This window comes from Tenrec ecaudatus, chromosome 16, assembly GCF_050624435.1.
Source record: "Tenrec ecaudatus isolate mTenEca1 chromosome 16, mTenEca1.hap1, whole genome shotgun sequence".
NCBI lineage: Eukaryota > Metazoa > Chordata > Mammalia > Afrosoricida > Tenrecidae > Tenrec > Tenrec ecaudatus.
The window spans coordinates 106759149-106778670 of NC_134545.1; the positions used below are offsets into that span (position 1 = coordinate 106759149).

General features: G+C 50.9%; 1 protein-coding gene across 1 annotated transcript; it reads right to left on the bottom strand.

The window, feature by feature from the left end:
• Positions 1 to 16436: 16436 nt before the first annotated feature.
• NKX1-2 (NK1 homeobox 2) lies at positions 16437 to 18566 on the bottom strand. The gene is made up of 2 exons (XM_075534296.1): positions 18359 to 18566; positions 16437 to 17044 (listed from the first exon to the last, which is right to left on the bottom strand). The coding sequence occupies exons 1-2, from the start codon at positions 18564 to 18566 to the stop codon at positions 16437 to 16439; spliced, it is 816 nt and encodes a 271-aa protein (XP_075390411.1).
• Positions 18567 to 19522: the final 956 nt, after the last annotated feature.

The following is a 19522-nucleotide window of genomic DNA, read 5'->3' on the forward strand; positions in this document are numbered from 1 at the left end:
GTACCCACCCGCAAGCCAGTTCTGACTCCTAGCCGCCGCGTGTCAACAGAAGGAAACCCTGCACAGTCCTGCCTTGTCTTCCCTGCTCTCCAGATGGGCAAAAGGACGGCAAAGATGATGGGAAACAGCTCTGCGAGCCGCATAAGGCCCAAGGAGTCATCAAGACGACCTCCCATCACACACCTCCCCCAAGAGAAGCCGTTCCAGCCATGACAACAGGGGCCAGTTAATTCCATGTTTGACCAATGTGGCCAAAAAATGATGTTATAAAAATCACATGGCCCTTGGCAAGAATAAAGGTTCCCCAGCTTTGTGGGGAGAAAGAGGGGGCTTTCGACTGCAGTAAGCAGGTACAGTCTCAGAAACCCTAGGGGCAGTTACACCCTGTCCTACAGCTCCAAGTCCTTATGAGTTGGGAGCAATATCAAGGCAGTGAGGGAGAGCCCGGCGTTAAAAAATGAAGACAAGCCAGAACCTCACAGGGTGAGGCAAGAGGCAGCGGAGTCTCTTGAAGCTTGCGAGTGAATGGTTTACAGAGCGGCTGTCTCCATCAAGGACTGGTATGTGCACCCTAGGGCAAGGTTTCGGGTTGGGCACTCTGTGCAGGCACGTGGTTGTCACCAGCTCTTTCCTGGCCCCCTTTTGCAGTGGGTGCGTGCACAGGACTGAGCCAAGTTAGAGCTGCATGTTCAAAATGGAGTCTGTAGCAAGGGCCCCTGGGGTACTTAGCGTAACTCATTGGGCATGTACACCAGGGTCTTCATTCTTAGTTCAAATCCCAAGTTAGTGCTGGAACGGCCACTTTTGGTCCCCTGTGGTGCGTGTCTCTTAAACCCTTAAACCGGTTGAACCCTGTCTTTTAGGAGGAGGGAGTCTGCGGGCTGAAAGACGGCTGAGGCAAGACTGTCAAGGTCTCGTGAGTTATCTTACAATCTCATGCTGTCTGCCACATGCCTGCGAATGTCTGGTACACTCCCCTCAAAGCGTCATTATTTCCTCCGTCTCCTGTATGGACTCGCCAGCATCCCAAGTGCCCGGTTTGAGCCCATTGTTAAGCCACTGTGTCCATCTATCTCATGTGGGGGGGGGGTGTCTGGTCTTCCTTTTCCATTGACCCTCTATTTTCCCAAGCCTCAAGTCCTTTTCCCGGCACAGGACTCTCCTGATCTCACGCCCAAAGTCCATGGGACAAAGTCTCACCATCTTTGCTTCTAAGGAGCATTCCAGTGAGGGGACTGAAAAGACCACAGCGTGGGTCGGCCACGCCAGTCCTCAACGTGACAGGATAGCTCTTCCGCACCTTCAAGAGGTCGGGAAACAGACTTGCCACAGACTTGCCACCAGCTGCTTCCATGAGCATCGATTGTAGATCCAAGTACAGGGAAATTCTTGACAACTTCAATCTTCGGGTTGGACTCAGTACTGCCATGGAGGCAGGGGACAACTCAATCTCAGTCACTGTCTCCTGGGTGTCTCCCAGGGAAGGAAGAGGGAACAAAAGGTCAGCATGCCACCAAGGTGGGGCTTTGGCATCCTCCTGTGGTCTCTCTCTCTTTCTGCCCTCTGCAGGCCACTATTCAGCTTCCTCCTCTGCTGAGAAGCCTCCCCCGAGGGGCCAGCCCCAAGCCCCAGCCTAGTTCCGGCTACCCCAGCCCCATCATCACGTTGCATGTTGGTCCAACCGGGAAGATCATTGGGGGTTTTTTTGCACTCAGTGACTCCCAAGTCCTCTTTCAGCAAGCCAGGTTGTGTCATTTAAATAGCTCAGGTTGTCACTGTCCCATCCTGACGTCATCTTCTCCTGCACAGAGTCTCAGTTCTCTGTGTGCTCAGCGTTGCATTAGGGTACAAATGAGACCCTAGTCTTGAATATAATTTAAAGAGAGCATGTGTTCAGTCTCACCAGGGACAAAGACAATGCTAAAGTAGCGACACATCGTCTGGATGAGGGAGAGCATCAATGAGAGGTTGAAATGGTATCCGAGGGACCATTGAAATGCCAAGCTTTTAGAAAGGCATGGGTGGGCAAAGGAAACTGTCACTAAAGCATGATTGGTGGCAGATCAATACATCACAGTTTCAGGTGGGACCACAGAAGCAAGAGCAGGACCCATGTACATCATGACATAGAAGGGGCTTACAAGATTGGTCCAGGGTCTTCCGACCAAGGCAGTCAGGAGGTGGGGGATGATAGGGTATGACTGACAACCACACAACCTCCTGTATGGCCCCAGTAGGGTGACTTCTGTCAAAGGCAAACAAGCCCAGACTGCCCCTCCCTGGGATGGCCAGGGGTGGAGGCAATTAACTCTCTGAGGCATTCTACCTGAGGGCAAGATTATCTACATTCTTAGTTAATGATCAGAAAGCATTTGAAGAGGGAGGCTTAATTGATGTGGGGACTCTGCAAATGGATTGGGTCTGTCACTGCCATTCACACCCTTTTGCAAACCAGGGTGCAGGGAGAATTTAAGCTGTAATACAGAATCCAGTTTGAATAACCATGGGGGTGGGGAGTGGATAGAACCCTGACAGGCCCACCTTTCCTTTTTTAAAACCGTGCCATCTCCCCTTACTCTATGTGAATGACTGTCTCTTGCACCCATTCCAATGAAAGGTGACCCAACAATGCCGAAAGAATGGAACAGTATCATCACTGTCACATGCAAGTAAAATGTTGCTGCAGCCCATGGGGACAATTGTGAGGACAGCGCGGGACTGGGAGCACAGGGTCGCTACAGGCCAGGCGACTCGATGGCTCCTAACCACAGGAACACACAGTAACACAACAACAACAAATACTAAACTCAAAAAACCTAACAAAAATTCAAGTAGCTAGTGATCAGAATGTATTTTTAAAATGTTTACATCATTATTATAAAGAATGAGATGAAACAAAATATGTCTGTATCGCTGAAACTACTGTACTCTGGAACCTTTCGCCCAGATGACAATAGGAAATAAATGAAGACAAGCCTAGAGTCCTTGTTAGATACCATCTCATTAGCTTTCACTCACAGAATGAAACCCTCCTGGGCTCTGTGTCCTCCCCACAGCACACACCCCCCCCCCCACACCCGTTTGAGCCCTCTGGCAGCCATGGCTGTGTCGGTCCATCTCATTGAGGGTCATCGACTTTTTTGCTGACCATCTATTTTACCAAGCAAGCGTGATGTCTTTCCTAGGGACCTGTACCTCCTGATAACACGTCCAAAGTCAGTGAGGCCAAGTCTCGCCGTCTGCGATTCCAAGGAGCATCGGCTGTACTTCCTCCAAGAGCCCAAGTGCTCTAGTTAAATATTCACACCCTTATCTAGTCAGGGACCGAAAACCCAGCGGTGTTTTGCAAGGACTTTTTTATTGATTCCGTGGAGGGTGACTCTGCCTGCCAAAACTTGGAAACTTTTTATTACTTCTCAAGGACTGTAATTCTGACTCTTGGACTATAATGAAAAAAAAAAATATATATATATATATATATATATATATATATATATAGAGAGAGAGAGAGAGAGAGAGAGAGATTTTTGAGATTTTTTATTTATATGGAATTACATTTTGTTCAGATAGAGTTACATCATTTTAAAATTATATACATCTTATTTATATAAAAATGTATCTGGAATTAAATAAACAGAAGGAGCCCTGGTGGCGTAGTGGTTACTCATTGGGCTGTGATCCACATGGTCTCAAGTTCAAAACCACGATCTGCTCTGCAGCAGAAAGACTGGGCTTTCTACTTCCATAAACTGTTACCGTCTCAGAAACCCACAGGGGTCCCTACAAGTCAGCACGGACTCGAGGACAGGGAGGACAGTATAGTGTGTACAAATAAATAGAGGAGGATGCAGGCACCATACAAGTTTTCAAATTGGTTCTGAAAGGCATCAGAGCAAAAGAGCTGGAAGTCGAGATTCATGGAAGGACTGGAGGGCAACGATCTGGCCCGTCTTGCCCACTAAACACCCCAGAGAGCGATGACAGCCAATCTATCATCCTGCAAATGAATGTACTCCAAAAGTATTGCTGCAAGGTCACAGACAACCTTTATTCAACCCCAAATTCTCAAACTGGGATGATTCTCAACTCATCCTTCCTATAGGCCCATACATTTCTGAAGGGGGTGTTTCCATCTCTCTAGCCCCTCCCCAAAGGATTCTGTGCTCTTTGATTTACAACATGTCCAAGATGGACAGGTTGGCATCCTCGGGGGCTTCAAAGCCTGTTCCTTTAAGATGTGCTTTGAGTTTGGGAAGCAAAAAGGAGTCCGAAGGGGCAAGATCGGGGCTGTGGGAGGGTAGATGGTGTGAGGTTTTTCCGGGGCCTTGGTGGGGTGATGGAAAACACATGCTAGGTGCAACTTCCAGGTCTGTTTGCTCATCGATAGTCTTCCGTTATCTTCAGACTTCTTCATAACAAGCCCCTATGAGTGAGTGCCTTGTGTCCTTCCAGAAAAATCTACCGAGAACATCCCTTTGTAATCCCAAAACACAGCGGCCATCGTCAGAGCCGATCTCTCTGCCTTGAGTTTAAGTGACCCACCAGATCCTCTGAGAAGCCACTGTTTGTACTGAACGCCTTTTGTAAGTCACCCTAATGAGACTCAGATAAGTGCATGGCGGAGCCAACCTCATCCAGGGATCACGGTGACCTACTTGAACATGTTTTCTTTGGAATAAACCTGAACATGTAGGAGCCTGATTAGCGATGCATGTTTACTTACCCATGGCAAAATGTCCCAAAGGTATCGTGGGAAAGCATTCTGGATATAAAGTTATGATAACTTCTTAAACTAACCAAACGCCTTGAGGGAACAAGTCATTGGGCCGGGGGATCAGGAGCACACTAACCATGAGTGGCATAACGTAGGCCGCAAAGACCATGTTCTGCATCCTACCTTGGCTAGTCGTGGCTTGTGGGATACAAAAAGACCTTTCCCCAGCTTTTCTCCCCCAAATATCTATCAGACCTAGGACACTGTTTGCAACTAAAGTTGAATGATTGTCAAGTTAGCTCCCTGAAAGCATCAGCCACTCAAAGCAAGCAGACCCTGTTTTCTGTCCGGCCATAGGGGGACTCACTCCCTACAGTTAAGGACAGTGGATTGCTTCCCCTGAAAGCTTTGAACAAATCATAAATCACGTCTTCAACTCAAGGACAGTCAAGGTTAGGCCATCATCATGAATCTAGGATCCACCCATCTGGTCGCTTGTGTCCCCTTAATCCCTCCTCTTCCCATAGTATGTGTACCCCTAGATCGTCCCCCTCCCATTGCTGTGTTACCTAGAGTACAACCCCTTTCTGTGATGGATGTCATTACCTGTAATCCAGGGGCTTGCACGCCCCCAAAGATATATAAGCCTTGGTTAGAAATAAATCGTGCTCGCTCTCTCCTGCCCTCTTCCTCCTGCACCTCCACGTGTGGACCACCGAAAAGGGCTGCGGTGAGCAGGCTACCATGATGTGTCTGACTCCTTTATCTTACGCTCTCTTCCATCTCTCCTATCTTCCGTGACTTTACTATAAGCTTCATATATCTTAACTATACAGTTGTGCCTTTGAACCTGTGATAGTTGTGAGGGGCTGGTCTCCCCTCACAGTGACTGGGGTCGTAAAAACTCATGAAGTGCCGTCTCTCATTCCCTGTCCAGAGGTGAGAAGAGGGATGAAAAGTCAAGAAGCATGGAAACAACGAGTCCTAATGGACCACACACGCGCTCCACGACCCTGAGACCTGAAGAACCACAAGGTGCCCAGCTACCAGGCGCAATTACACTGGAGGAGCTCACCTTAGAAGGTCTACACAGAAGGAGAGAAAGAAAATGGGGAACAAAACCAAAAACAACATTAAAAAAAAGAGAGAGAGAGAGAGACCAGGCTGACTGCTCAGACAAGACTGGTGGAACCCCCAGACTAGGACCTGGAACTGAACGCACCTTGACTAGATTTTTAGCAAAACAATAGATGGGTCCATAAGGAGGATAAAACACCAGAGAGGTGCAAATACCTTAGATCAGCAACTACTGTATACACTCATGTATACGCCGAGTTTTTCAGCACATTTTAATGCAGTTTTTGTGGTAAAATTAGGTGCTTTGGATGATACTCAGGTTGGCTTCTACTCGAGTATATATGGTATTTGAGAAGCTCACAAGAGTTGTCCTTAGCCCAGGCCAAAGTTGAGCAGAGTTAAGGAAAAAGAAGCAATGGATGGAAGGACAAAGCCAAAGAGCAAGTGGGCTAAGTGATGTCCCATGAGGGGATTGCACCCTGGCAGGAAACAAACAAATGGTGTCTGGACAATGGAGTAGAAAACCGATCTGCCCTGTAACCTTCCCCCGATTCACAAGGAAGAGCTTTCAAAGAGAAAACTGTGGGCACACAGAAATGAAGCTGGAACAAAATCGATCTTAAAAATATAAATGATGGAGATTCTTTGAACAAACTACAAGAAAGAAATGTCTCTGCTCACATCTCTAGCCTCTCTGGGGGCTAGAAATCTGAATTCAGAGTGCAGCTTAAGAGCAGGAGTAGGGAACCCTGTTTTCTGCCAAGAACACCATACGGTATAGAGTTAGATATAAGAGGAGACCTCCAAAAGTTCATGGGAAAATGGAAATTAAAAGTCAAGGCATCTTTCTAGAAATTACTTGAAGCCCTTGCTGGAAAGTTGTTCTAGCTCTCTGTGAATGCCTGGAGGTCACCCCTGGGGAGCCTCTGAGCAGGGGGCTCACTGAATAGCCCCAGGTGAGCTTGATGGGAATTGGAGACCCCAAAGGAGGAAAAGATGGGCCAGAGCCCGGTGTCTCCCCCTGGCACCAATCCCGAGACAGCTGGCTGGGCAAGGACAGAAGTTCAAACCCTTCGAGGTACTGCACTCTGGGATTCCAGTGGTGGTGGCTGCCACCATGTCTCAAAGCCAACAGGGTCCCCACCTTCTGGTACCCTTCCAAGCAAGGTCCTCCTCCTGCCCCACCAATAAATGTGCCAACTCGAGTTATAGTGCACATGTTTGTCTAGCCATCCATAGACACAGAAGCTAGGATTCCGACACATGTCGTGGGGGATGCAATTCGATCCAAAGCCCTTGGACAATTCTTTTTTTTTATTAGGGGCTCATACAACTCTTATCACAATCCATACATCCATCCATTGTGTAAAGCACATCTGTATATTCTTTGCCGTCATCATTTTCTAAGCATTTGCTCTCCACTTAAGCCCTTTGCATCAGGTCCTCTTTTTTTTTCCCTCCCTCCCCGCCCCCCTGTCCTTCATGAGCCCTTGATAATATATAAATTATTATTTTGTCATATCTTGCCCTGTCCGACGTCTCCCTTCACCCACTTTTCTGTTGTCCGTCCCCAAGGGAGGAGGTCACATGTAGATCCTTATAATCGGTTCCCTCTTTCCAACCCATTCTCCCTCTACCCTCCCAGTATTGCCACTCACACCACTGATCCTGAAGGGATCTTCCGTCCTGGATTCCCTGTGTTTCCAGCTCCTATCTGGACCAGTTGGACAACTCTAAATCAATAAGAAGAACTTTTTGCAAAAACATTGCCTCTCCAACTAGTTAGGAAACTAGCCCAAGATGGCAGAACTAGCAAGTGGTGGAGGGAGCTCATTTTACTTGACGTACAAACCAGTTGTAATCTGCACCATGGCTAGGGTTCTGTTTGTTTTCTTAATCCCTGTCATCCAGATGTCCTTGGCATAGACAGGGGCAGTAAATATTTGTAGCCAGAAGGAAGGAGGGAAGGCGGGAAGGGCAATGAACCTTTCGTGTGAGCTCCTGCATCTTCTCATGGTGACACAATGCCCAAGTCACTCTCAAATCATTTTCAAAGATTTGAAACCAAAGTTCACACGTGATTGGCAGCCTCATAGGTAATCTTGAACACTTTTGGAGTCAAAAGGCGTTGATTTCAGGCTCTGATCTGTTTCTGATCCGGTGTTTGACCTTGGACGCGTTGCTTAATCTCTGAGTCTAATTTCTCCTCAGATAATATGGGTACCCTTGGACCCCTCACTACCCCTCTAAGTCTCAGTTTATCAAGTAATAAATGGGTTCTCCAGGAGGCACTTCTCCAAAACACACCTCTTTTGGCCAAGAGGCATATACAGAATGGTCATCTTCACTCATCAAGCATGACAATTAAAACCACAAAGCGAAACCAGAATACTTCTTGCAAAGTGACTGGAAGCTATGCACAGTTTGCCACATCACATGGAAAGCACAGGAATCAAAGTACTGCATCTGTGGAACGAGGTGAGGAAGCTCAGTATCAGGAGATAAAACAAGGCCAGAGGCCAACTCTAGAGCAGACCCTCAATTACGCACATGTAAGTTTATGTTAAAGCGGAAGAAAATTCAAACAAGTCCCCGAGAACCAACATAGTCCCTTGAGTCTGTCCTCTCTGCGTTTAGACCACGTCATGAGCAGAGTGATGCCTTACACACTAATAACTGAAGGCCAGGTGAGCTGTGGGATGACACGGAGAACGTCACACAGGACAAAAGTAGAAGGTCATTGAAAGGAGAGTGACTTCTAGAGCCCCCTCCCCCCCGCCCCACCCCCACCCTGCACACAGAAGCATTCTGTTCAGTGTCCCTTGAAGACACATCTCCCGCCAGCCTGCAGATGACAATGATTCCCGCAATCAGCCAAATCACACATCTTCACCCACAAATGTACCCCTTGACTAGTGCTATAAAACCCTGCGGGTCTGTACTGATGGGTCTTTAGACTCAGGTCAGAGATCCCTCCCAGGTTTCCTCCAATAAACCGGTCTCCCGCCATTGAGTCGCTCCGTCGGTCTTTGCTGCTACATCTATTCCAACAGTTGTTCAAAAGGCAAGAAAAAGAGAAAAGGTCAATGTTGATGTCCAAAGAGACTCCGGAACTTGTTCTTGAAGGTAGAGTAGCAAGAGGGCCTGGAAGAGTGAAAACCAAATGGACTTGGGAGACAGAGTGTGGCACCCCACCAGACGCGACTGGAAAACCCTTGTAAAGGCCAACAAATGGACCTTGAACTGTTAAGAAAGAAAGAACTGCATAGAAGTTTCATAGGGCAGCGGGAGAAGACCAAATACTACCTTGAAATGGGTGAAGGGAGAGCCAGCGTCAGACAAGAGGAAAGAACTAGAGAAAATGCTCAAGCTCAGAGAGGCAACTTTGAAAGATTCTTTCGGGGAAATATTGCATGGTGCAGAAAGCATCGAACAAATGAAGATGGAAGGAATACGCGACCACTGGACCAAAACTGCTTGGTTGACTCAACCCTTTCAAGAGGTAGCATATGACCCAGAACCAATGGGAATGAAAGAAGAGGCCCAGGCCGCAGGCATTGGTGAGAAAAGTTACAAAAAGTGATGGAATGCCAATGGGAATGTTTCAACAAACCACTGAAGGACTCGCTCCTCCAAGGTAAGAAATCTGCCCTTTGTTGATTGACCAGTTTCCCTCAGGATACTGTCCTCCCAGGGCACCCGCACTGTGAGGTGTTTTGTTTATTCAATTTACTTTGTAAAGTGGCGTGTGGCATAGCATTCCTTGTCTGTAGGAACCAGCGTTTATTTAGCCATTCTTCCCCCGATGGGCTCTGAGGCCGTTTTCATATTCTTGTTATTAGGAATAGTGCTGGGATGAACTTGGGCCTGAGCAATGCAGTCCATTACTTGGTATGGCCTTTCCAGTCATACTCCTCTAGAGATGCTGGATCAATTCTAGCCCATCACCCCACGTTAGAGGGCGCTCTCTGTTATGCTAATGAAGTGGGAGGTATTCCCAGTCCCCTCCCTATTAGGGTGTAGCTCAAGTCACCGCCCTTTCTTTCCTTGGGGCTCTGATCTGCTGAAAGACAAAAGCCACACCTCCATCAAAAACCAAAGCTCCCTGCCACCAAGCAATGCTGACTCAGTTGTTTCCGGAGGAGACTGGAGTTGTTTCCGGAGGAGAAAGTCTTGCTTCAAGGAGGAGCTGCTGGTGGCTTTTGAATGGCAAACTATGAGGATCACCGTGTAACCACGACACCAGCAGCACCAGCGCCCTGACCCCACCAAAGCCTCCTGTGTGTGTGTAGGGGGGAGCGGGGGGCTCTCCTTCCTGATGGAGAGGGTTGGTAGAAGACCTGTTTTGACTTTTGGACGCTTCTGGCTCTGGGCCCTGCATTTGGCTTGCCTCTCGCTGACCTACAGTTCTTGGAACTTGAATGGAGCGATATCACCTGACCTGGCTTCCCCAGCTTCCTTAGCCCGGTCCAGGAAGAAAATCCCCCAGATAGACATCTGAACTTTGCATTTGGCACTTAACAGCACTCACAATCACATGAGCCATTTCCTTAAAGCTTTGTGGGTTCTGTGAGACTTTGCCATGAACCGCAGAACTAGGGGACCTGTGAGGAAGACGTGCAGGGGAGGAGCGAGGTAACCTTGTGGGAAAGGTAGACATTTGGGATATCTTTCATCTCCACCTCCTTGGGACTAAATCTGGTATTCACGGTTCTCAGACAAAGCGTTCTATTTATGGCTCTTCTTTCTCTTGGACGTGCACCATAGAGGACTTGCTGGGCCACGTGGCATTTCTCCCCCACTTGCCTGTCACCCTGTTGTGTTTTGGTGGCCTGTGTGTGGCTGGGATGTTGGAAACTTTGTCACTGGTATTTCGAATACCATCAGCATCACTCAAAGTGAATGGTTTCAGCAGAGCAGATCAAAGGACACATCAAATTGGGTCAATCTGATGCACAAGACCACTTTCAAGCGTAGAAAAGCAAGGACGTGCCTTTGAGGACTAGGGTGGGCCTGACCCAGCCACGGTCTTTGCAGTGGAAGTTAGACCTTGCTGAAAGAAGGGCCCAGCCTTTGAGTGATGGGGCTGTCCAAGAATCTCGAAAATACCACGGACTGCCAAAAGAGCACACGCACCTGTCTGGGAAGAAATACAACCAGAGTGCTCCTTGGAGACAAGGATGGCGAGACTTCTCGAGTACACTGGACATGTTACCAGGAGAGACTAGTCCCTGGAGAAGGACATCAGGCTTAGAATGGGGCAAGGAAAAGGAAGAAGCCCTTCACAGAGACGTCTTGATACAGTGGCTGCAACCGTCAGCCCAAACATCAGAACTAGGAGGGCGGCATAGGACCAGGCAGTGTATCCTTCTGTTCTGCATGGAGTCACCTGCATCAGAACAGACTTGGCAGCACCTGAAAACAACCTTCTATTTGTAGCAGCCACTTTGAGAGGAAGCAACTGACCATCACATTCCACAGTGGTTGCCCCATTTTACCGTGTCTGAGGGTTCTGGTCTCTCTGCAGCCTCGCCAGCATTTGTTGTTTTCTGGTTTTTGTTGGTGTTTTTGGTTGTTTTTTAATTTTCCTATTAATGTTGGGTGAGGTGATGACTCCTGAAGAATGTTCACCTGTATTTTATTGACTGTGCAAAGGCATGTAACTGTGTCAATCATAATCCACTGTGGATAACCTTGCAGAGAATGAGAATTTCAGAACATTCCGTGGTGCTCACGTGGAACTAGTACCAACAGCAACAGACAGTCTCTCAAGCAGAACAAGGGGATGCAGCCTCGTTGAAGATCAGGGCAGTGGGTGTCAGGGTTGCATCTTTTCACCGTACGTGTTCAATCTGTACGCTGAGTAAAATAATGCCAGAAGTTGAACTATGAAGAAGAAAACAAGGGAAAAGAAAATGTTCTAGAACCGAATATGGTTGAGAAATTCTACAGTTCTTCTTAATGTGATTGGATTATTGAATTGTATGACATGTGGATGACGTGCTAATAAAACTATTAAAGAGAGAGAGACTGTCAACAAAGACATAAAAACTATAAAAATGAGTGAAAAAAAGAAAGCAGTATCAACCTGTGATAGGCAGACAACAGAACTGTGCTTGCTGAAGGTGATCAGGGCTTGAAGCACTTCCTGAGGAATTACGTTCACAGTGTGAATTACACCACGATGGGAAGAAAACCAGTCTTCAGGACTGGCCCAAGAAGCAGCAGCATCACTGATGGATGGAGACGCCATTCAAGTTGTCAAGGATTGCACTTGATTTGGATCCACCTGTGGAAGCAGCAGTCAAGAAGTCACGGGATGATTGCATTGGGCAAATCTGCGGCTCCTGACCAATTCCTTCAAACGTTACAAAGCAAAGACATCACTTTAGGGACCAAAGTACACCTGAATCAAGACTGGGATTCCCAGTCACCTATGCCCGCAAAAGCTGGGCAATGATTAAGGAAAGACCCAAGAATCCATGCCCTTGAATTATAATGTTGGCGAAGAGTATTAACCATGCCATGGATTGCTGGAAGAATGAACAAATATATGTCGGAAGAAATACAGCCAGGCTATGCTCCTTAGGAGCAAGGATGGTGAGACTTCATCTCATGTGCTTTGGACATGTGTGCCCATGGGGGTCAGTCATCCTTGGACATCATACTTGGTAGAGGGTCATCGAAAATGAAGAAGTCCCTTGGTGACATACCATCTGCAACAGTGGGCTCAAACTTAACCAAGATGTTGACATTGATGCAGGATTGGGAGGTCCTTATTGTCCGGCGTGTCACCCCGTCAGAGCTGACCCAACAGCATCTAACAGCCCGGGGTGGCGGAAGGAGCCTTGCAGGGTGATGATGAAGCATTCCTCTGCTAACAGAAAGCGAGGCTGTTGGAACCCACCAGGGGCTCTGAGGGAGAAGACCCGGTGACCTGCTCGCAGGAGGACGGCAGAAGAGAAAACCCTGTGAGGTAGTCTGAGTTCCCATGGGTCTCCATGAGCATGAGTCGACTCACGGCGCACAGCAGGGTTCTCTAGATGGTGGCGAGGGCACGCATCGACGATGAGCTGAAAATTCTGTAGTTCAAACCCACCAAGAGGCGCCCAGAGGCTCATGGTCCTGCCTCTAAGTGATTACAGCCTTGGAAACCTCAGGAAGTAATGCAGCGGTTCTCAACCTTCCTGACGCCGCGACCCTTTCATACGGTTCCTCACGTGGTGGTGACCCCCAACCATAACATTACTTTCATTGCTACTGCATCACTGTCCTGTTGCTACTCTTATGAATCGCCATGTAAATATCTGATAGGCAGGATGTATTTTCACTGTTACAAGTTGAACATAATTAAAGCATAGTGACTCATCACAAAAGCAATATGTAATTAATTATATGTTGTGAAATATTTATTTCTAATGACAAATAAATGAAATTTTGTCTTGAACCATGGTGTAGCATGGGTAACAGTCTTCATACCGGGGGTACTCGTAGGTGGGTGTATGTGGGCGGACCCTCCTGGAGTCGGCTAGAGGAGCGGTGTCTTGCTTCCTAAGACCAACGGAAATGTGTTTTCCAATGATCTTAGGTGACCCTGTAAAAGGGCCGTTTGACCCCCAAAGGGGTTGCGGCCCATAGGTTGAGAACTGCTGAAGTCGTTTGACTCTGCACATGTGGGGTCACCACGAGAACTCAGGCAACTGGACAGCAGCTAGCAATGAAAGGTCTGCGAGGGCCTTCCCCTAAACCTCCACCTGCATACCTTCCCTATAAATGTAGCCGCAGTTCAGTAAGCAACGTCAGCACGCCTTACTTGTGTTGACTCATGGCCAGTGAACTTCACCTTGTGTACATCGAAGATTCTGCTTGGAGGTCTGCCCGACATCTCTCTCCGTCTCCCCCACCCCACAGCTCTTTTGTACAGAATCAAAGCCTCTTCACATTGAGCATATCTGCCCAGAACTGAAGACCCAGTCAGCAAGGTGGGCCAGGGTGTACTTGTGCTTACTGATGAACGTGTTCACTACAGAGTCGGAGGCAGGTACTGTGCCCCTGCCACTATTTAGCTTACGTTGAAACGGGATACCATTGATGAATGCTAGCTGGCCAGGTCTGGGGGGAAGATGTACAGGTAATCCCTGATTTATAGTGGAGTTCCACCCAACAGCTCCATTACGATGACAAAGGTGTGTGTGGGTGTTGGTGTGAAAGGAGCCTGGGTGGTGCAGTGCTGGGCTGCTACCCACACAATCAGCAGTTTGACACCACGAGATGAGATGTTCTACTCCTCCTGCAAAGATTTACAGTCTCAAAAACCCATAGAGGTGATTCTCCTCTGCCTTATCTGGGCCACCGTGAGTGTTGGAATTGTGGAAGTCGCTGTGAGTGCATGTATAACTTCTGATACTTAAAAAATTACTTTTAAAACTGCTAACAGAGGGAGGGAATACGAGAACAAGAAATGGTTATAAAAAGAATTTATTAGACAAACACCAGTTGATTCAGCATGAGGAGCTGGTTGAAAAGCCAACAAGCCTTTTAAAAAGGAGCAGAAGTCCAAAGCCCCACCCTTGAGGCATTCCTCAGTGACAATTGGTGGGAAAAGAAGGGGCAGGGTGTAGAGCACTCCGTGCTGGTCCTACAGGGCCCCTCTGCCTCCCTCCCCAGTCCCCTCTCTAGAGAAGCCTCCTGAGTCTGTGCCTGCGCAGGGTGATGGGGCTGGGAGGAGGAGGGTCCGTCCGACATATTAAACATTCACCTGCTGTGTAAGAAATCGTTTCTGCACAACGGAGCCTGCCTTCAATCCCTACTGCAGCTTGCTTTTGAGAAAGCAAATTGCTGAAGGAGACTGCTGACCAGTCCGTAAAATGAATGGAATCACACTGTTGACTCCAGCAACTTGTCGGCTTAATCTCATCTGCCACCAGCCATCTTTGGGGAAGTTATACTGTGTCCCCAGGGGGCATCCTTGTCCTTCCGAACGGAAGAAAAGAGCCTCCTTCAGTGCTCTCAAACCTGACAGAAGTCTCCTGAACATGAATGAAGTCATCCCCTACTTGGGGAGGAATGTTCCTGATAATAAAAGAATTTGGTATTTGAAGAATTTAGTAACAATGGGCTCCTAATGCCAAAGGGTGTGCTTTTCCTTTTTTTAAGAAGCCGTGGAATCATTGAATTACTACTGAATATCATGAATTTTTTTTTGTTTTTTAAATCATGAATTATTAATAGCATAGGTTGCCAAAAAAAGAGCAAAGAGTGTGTGAGTGGTGTGTGTCCATATGAGCTTCAGCTGCCCTCAAGTCATCAAGTGAGTGGAAACACATGTGACAGGGCAGAAGCCACCTTCCTAGGCGAAACAGAGAAAATGGAGTGTTTTTCAAAGGGAATGACATAGACCTTATCTTTGACAGGAGACAGTACAAGCAACAGCTGGAGTGCCTGATCTCCTGTGAAGCACCTGCAGTTGAATCCACAGGGACAGCGTATGTGTTGCTCTTGGGGTAGCCCTTATACACCCCCCAGAACCACACCACCTGTGAAGAACCTGGCACCTCTTCACCTATTGGCCACGTCATCACGGAATCTATTTGGAGTAAGTTAGCATCTAAATGAAGAGTGCACAGGGTGGTGTGTTGTGCTTATAAGCAGGTCAATTCCAGTTGTGGGGTGTGCAAGTAGAGCTAAGCTGCCCCAAACCCACCTCCCACCCAACCCCCAGTTTTGTGCCCTGGTGGGAAGCCAAGCTGAGACAAACAGGACTAAAGTTTTAAAGTATCCGAAACCTTGGATTCAAACAGGCGATCTGTTGCATAGACTGACATACCTGGTCCCCTTGGCGGGTGTTTCTGTGTGTCACTTTTGGGTGCCCCATCACTGTGGTTTGTCAAGACTGCCCTCAACACCTGCTGTGCTGTGAGTAAGTCCAGCTCTGAAGAGGGCTGCCCTGACCAGGCGGACACTGGGCCACTCAGAAAAGGGGGCACCTACTCTTTCAGCAAGAGGCTGTGGAGAGTCTGTTTGGAACAGAAATTGCTTGCAAGAAAAATGTCCAGTTGCATGTTTACAAACCCAAAGCAAGCGCAGTTCGTTTCAAAATGGCAATGCGACCATGTGGAAGTGACTCTCACAGTCCTGCTCAGGAGTTGAGGGCAGCGCCCAGCTGGGTTTGAACCCATACTCAATGCTGAAAAGAGAATTATCCTCCCGAAAGCCACCAAGCTCCTCACCCACAGAGTGGGGTCCAATCTTGGCAGATCCGACCCACCAGGGGAGCAGCTGATGGAGGCCTCTCCAGACTTCCTATTTATTAGCCCTGCGCTCCAAACCCCCAGCCCTCCAAAGAGCCCTGGAGCCGCGGGGGGCCTGCGGGAGAGTGAAAGCCAGGTGGGAGTGGGGGGCGGGGTTGAGGACAGGTCCATGTAGCAGTTAGGGGCACAGCTGGGAATGTGCCCACAGCTTCTCCCTGCCCCCTGGCGGCGACTCCCCGCAGAGGGGGTTGGGGGAACAAGCGGAGGCAGACCGTGGGAGGAAGCAGGGGGGAGCAATCCCTGTGCCTCTGTGCCCCTGGGAACCAAGGGAGGCCCACACAGCCACACCAATCACTCCGTGGTCCTCCGCCCGTTGAGCGCAGGGGTCTCTGGCCTCATAGGTGCGGGGTGTAGAAGGGGCTCAGGTAGGAGGGCCCAAGGAAGGGCGCGAAGGGGCCCCCAGCAGCCGAGAGCGGGAGGGAGGCGGAGGCAGGGAAGAGGACGTTGGTTGCCGTGTAAGATGGAAATGTCTGGAAGGGCAGCGCTGGGCCCGGCGGGCCCGGGGTACCCGGGCTGCCCCCTGCCGGTGCCCCAGGCTGGGCCGCGCCGTCGGCGCCCGGGTTCTGCTTCTTCCACTTGGTCCTACGGTTTTGGAACCAGATCTTGACCTGGGTCTCGGTGAGGCTGAGCGACAGCGCCAGGTTCAGGCGCTCGCACACCGACAGATAGCGCGTGGCCCGAAACTTGTTCTCCAAAGCCACCAGCTGCTCGTAGGTGAAGGCGGTGCGCGCTCGCCGCGGCTTGGCCAGGCTGGGCTCCGAGCGCCGGCGCCGGGGCCGCGGGGAACCGGGCGAGCCTGGGGAGTCCGCAGCACCCCCGCCTCCCGCAGTCCCCCGCTCGGGCCGCTGGCGCCGCCGCGCGTCCTCCGCGTCCTCCTCCTCCGCCTCCTCGGCCTCCGAGTCGTCCAGCGGGGACGCCGTGCCCGCGCCTCGGTCCGCATCATCTACGGGAGAAGGGGACCAAGAGCAGAAGCCCGAAAGCCCCTTCTGTCCCCTGGGGCACATCCTCAGCAGCGCCTCCCAATTGGGTTTGGGGGTGCCCCCTACACATCTGCCATCTGGTCCCCAACATGAAATCTATGGCCTTCTATCAAAAATGAACAGTGAGTTTATTGGGCAACCTTGTTGGGGGGGGGCAGGGTTATTGTACAAGAAGATGTCCAGGTGGGGTTGGAAGGAGTGTCTCCCCAATCCCCAGAAACCTATTTCGGTCTGGGACTCCTAGCAATTAAAAAAGGAGTTATTAAATTCTCCCCCCCGCCCACCCCCACTCCTTAAAGTGAAATTCCCCTTTCCCATCTTCTCTCTCCTGCCGTGTTAATAGAGTTTCAGATTTGTGCTGGGCCGGATCGATAGATGTCATCTATTAAAGGTAAGTTTTAATCGAACAATATTAGGATCAGACAGGGGAAGGGGGTTTGAAGTCGGTACCTGCAAGCTGCGGGGCAGGAGATATGCAGGCTCCAGTAATAGAATATCGATCACCGAGGGTGGGGAGGGGGCGCGCGCGGCCCCTCCGAGGGGCGAGCGGAACAATTACCGGGCCCATAGCCCAGGCCCAAGTGCGGTCTCCAGAGGCATCCGGAGCCCCAGACAATCACCGCCAAACTTGGGGAGGGGGTACCAGGACGCTCGGCGTCCCTTTAGGAACCAGCAGCCCACTCCTCTAACCAGCAAGGGTCCTGCGGTCAGCAATACTGCTTTCCACCCACAAACTTGTAGCCCTCACCCGGCACCCGCCAGAGTCGGGGGCGTAAATGCCCAAGAGTTTGCAGAACAGACTTGCCCTCCTATTTCCCCACCCTCCGACCGACCCCAGCCCCAATGCACGGTGAACGAGGCTCTGCCTGCGTCTGGAGGTGGCTGCAGGCCTGACCTGGCTGCCCACCAAGTCTAGGCACAAGCCTGAGCGAGCCTCCGTGCTCACCTCCCTGGAAGGCCAGTCGTCTTAGAGGTGCCGCCTCCCTCGCAGGTTCGGAAGTGTTTCATTATTTTTATCCGAGCGCAGTCCCCCTCTAGCACTCGGAGGGGGTGCCTGGCCCGCTGGGCGGGTAGCCAGGGCAGGGGCGCGGAGGCATTCTCTGCCTTGAGGATATGGGTTCCGATTTTTGGCCGGGGTTGAGTTTCGCGCCTCGCTCGTGGCTCCTGCTCCCTTTGAGCTAGAGGCGGCTCGCCCGGCCTTCGGCGGTCCCTCCCCCCGAGCCGCGCGCATCCTGGAGGCCAGGGTCTCCCAGGGTCCGGGCCCCTTTCATCCTTACCAGGGCTCTCCCTGCGCCGAGCCGGGTCCCCGGGGCTAGTGTCCTTCTCCGCTTCAGCCAAACTTTTCTTAGCTTCGTGGGGCGCAGGGTGCACGGCCGGGAGCGCGGCACGAGTGAATTTCTGCGGGTCCAGGATGTCCAGGACCGAGAAGGAGATCTTGTGGGGGGAGGGAGCCGCCTTGGAAACGCCATCCTGCCATGCCAGCATACCCGCCGCCCTCGGGTTCCAGGATGGCCGCTCTCCGGCTCGCCGTCCAGCTGGGACTCAGCCGCAGCTCTCCGGCCCAGAGGAGGGTTGGGCCGACAAGTGCAGTTGGGGGGTGGGGGCAGGGGGGCGGGGAGAGCCACGGGGGGCTGCGCGCCGATTGGCACTTAAGCGACGGAGGCCTCCGCCACGTGCAGGGCGCGCTTGCAGTCGGCCCAAGACTGCTGGGCACCAGGCGGGGACAGGTCACCTAGCGGAGGGGGCGCTCCTTGCGCCCTGTGCGCGCGCCCGCAGGGACAGCGCTGCTGGCTCCGCGCGCCTCCGCCCAAGCCGAAGGGACTCGGGGCGTGCACAAGGGAAGGAGGGAGGGAAAGTGGCCACCCCGCCTGCCACACACACAAATCCCGGGTTGGGTGGGCGCTCATCTCAGGCGCGGCCACCTTTGGTTCGGGGAGCCGCTGAGGCCAGGACTGCTTCTTCGTCCCAGGCCACCCTCAGCACTTCGCCTGTCCCTCTCAAGAGCCGCAGCGCCCGGCGAGGGCCTCGGGCCCAGTCCCCTCCCCTGAAAAGCCCCCTGTTCCCACTGCCCATCCCTTTACGAAGGACACCCTGTGGCCTGCACGAGTTCTTTGGACTCTGCAGCGCTGAGCAGTGGGCGTGGCCTGAGGAAATTGGGGTTCCGAGGATAGGGGTTTGTCCGTGGTCCTTGGTGACAGAGTCGGGGTTTGAACTCTGGTCGCCTCCTCCCAGACCAGTGTCCGTTACACGACACCCTTACTTTCTCTGGAATGGAGAAAGAATATCGAGCCTGTATAGTATCCGAGTCTCTTCCTTCCACCCAGAGCCCCGCTGGGTCAGCAAAGCCACAGGAGGTGCTGGACAGGTGTCTGGGGAGCTGCCAGCAGCCCCGGGGCTTTGAGAACTTGGTTGGGGCTGCGGGCTCCAGGCTGACATGAGCC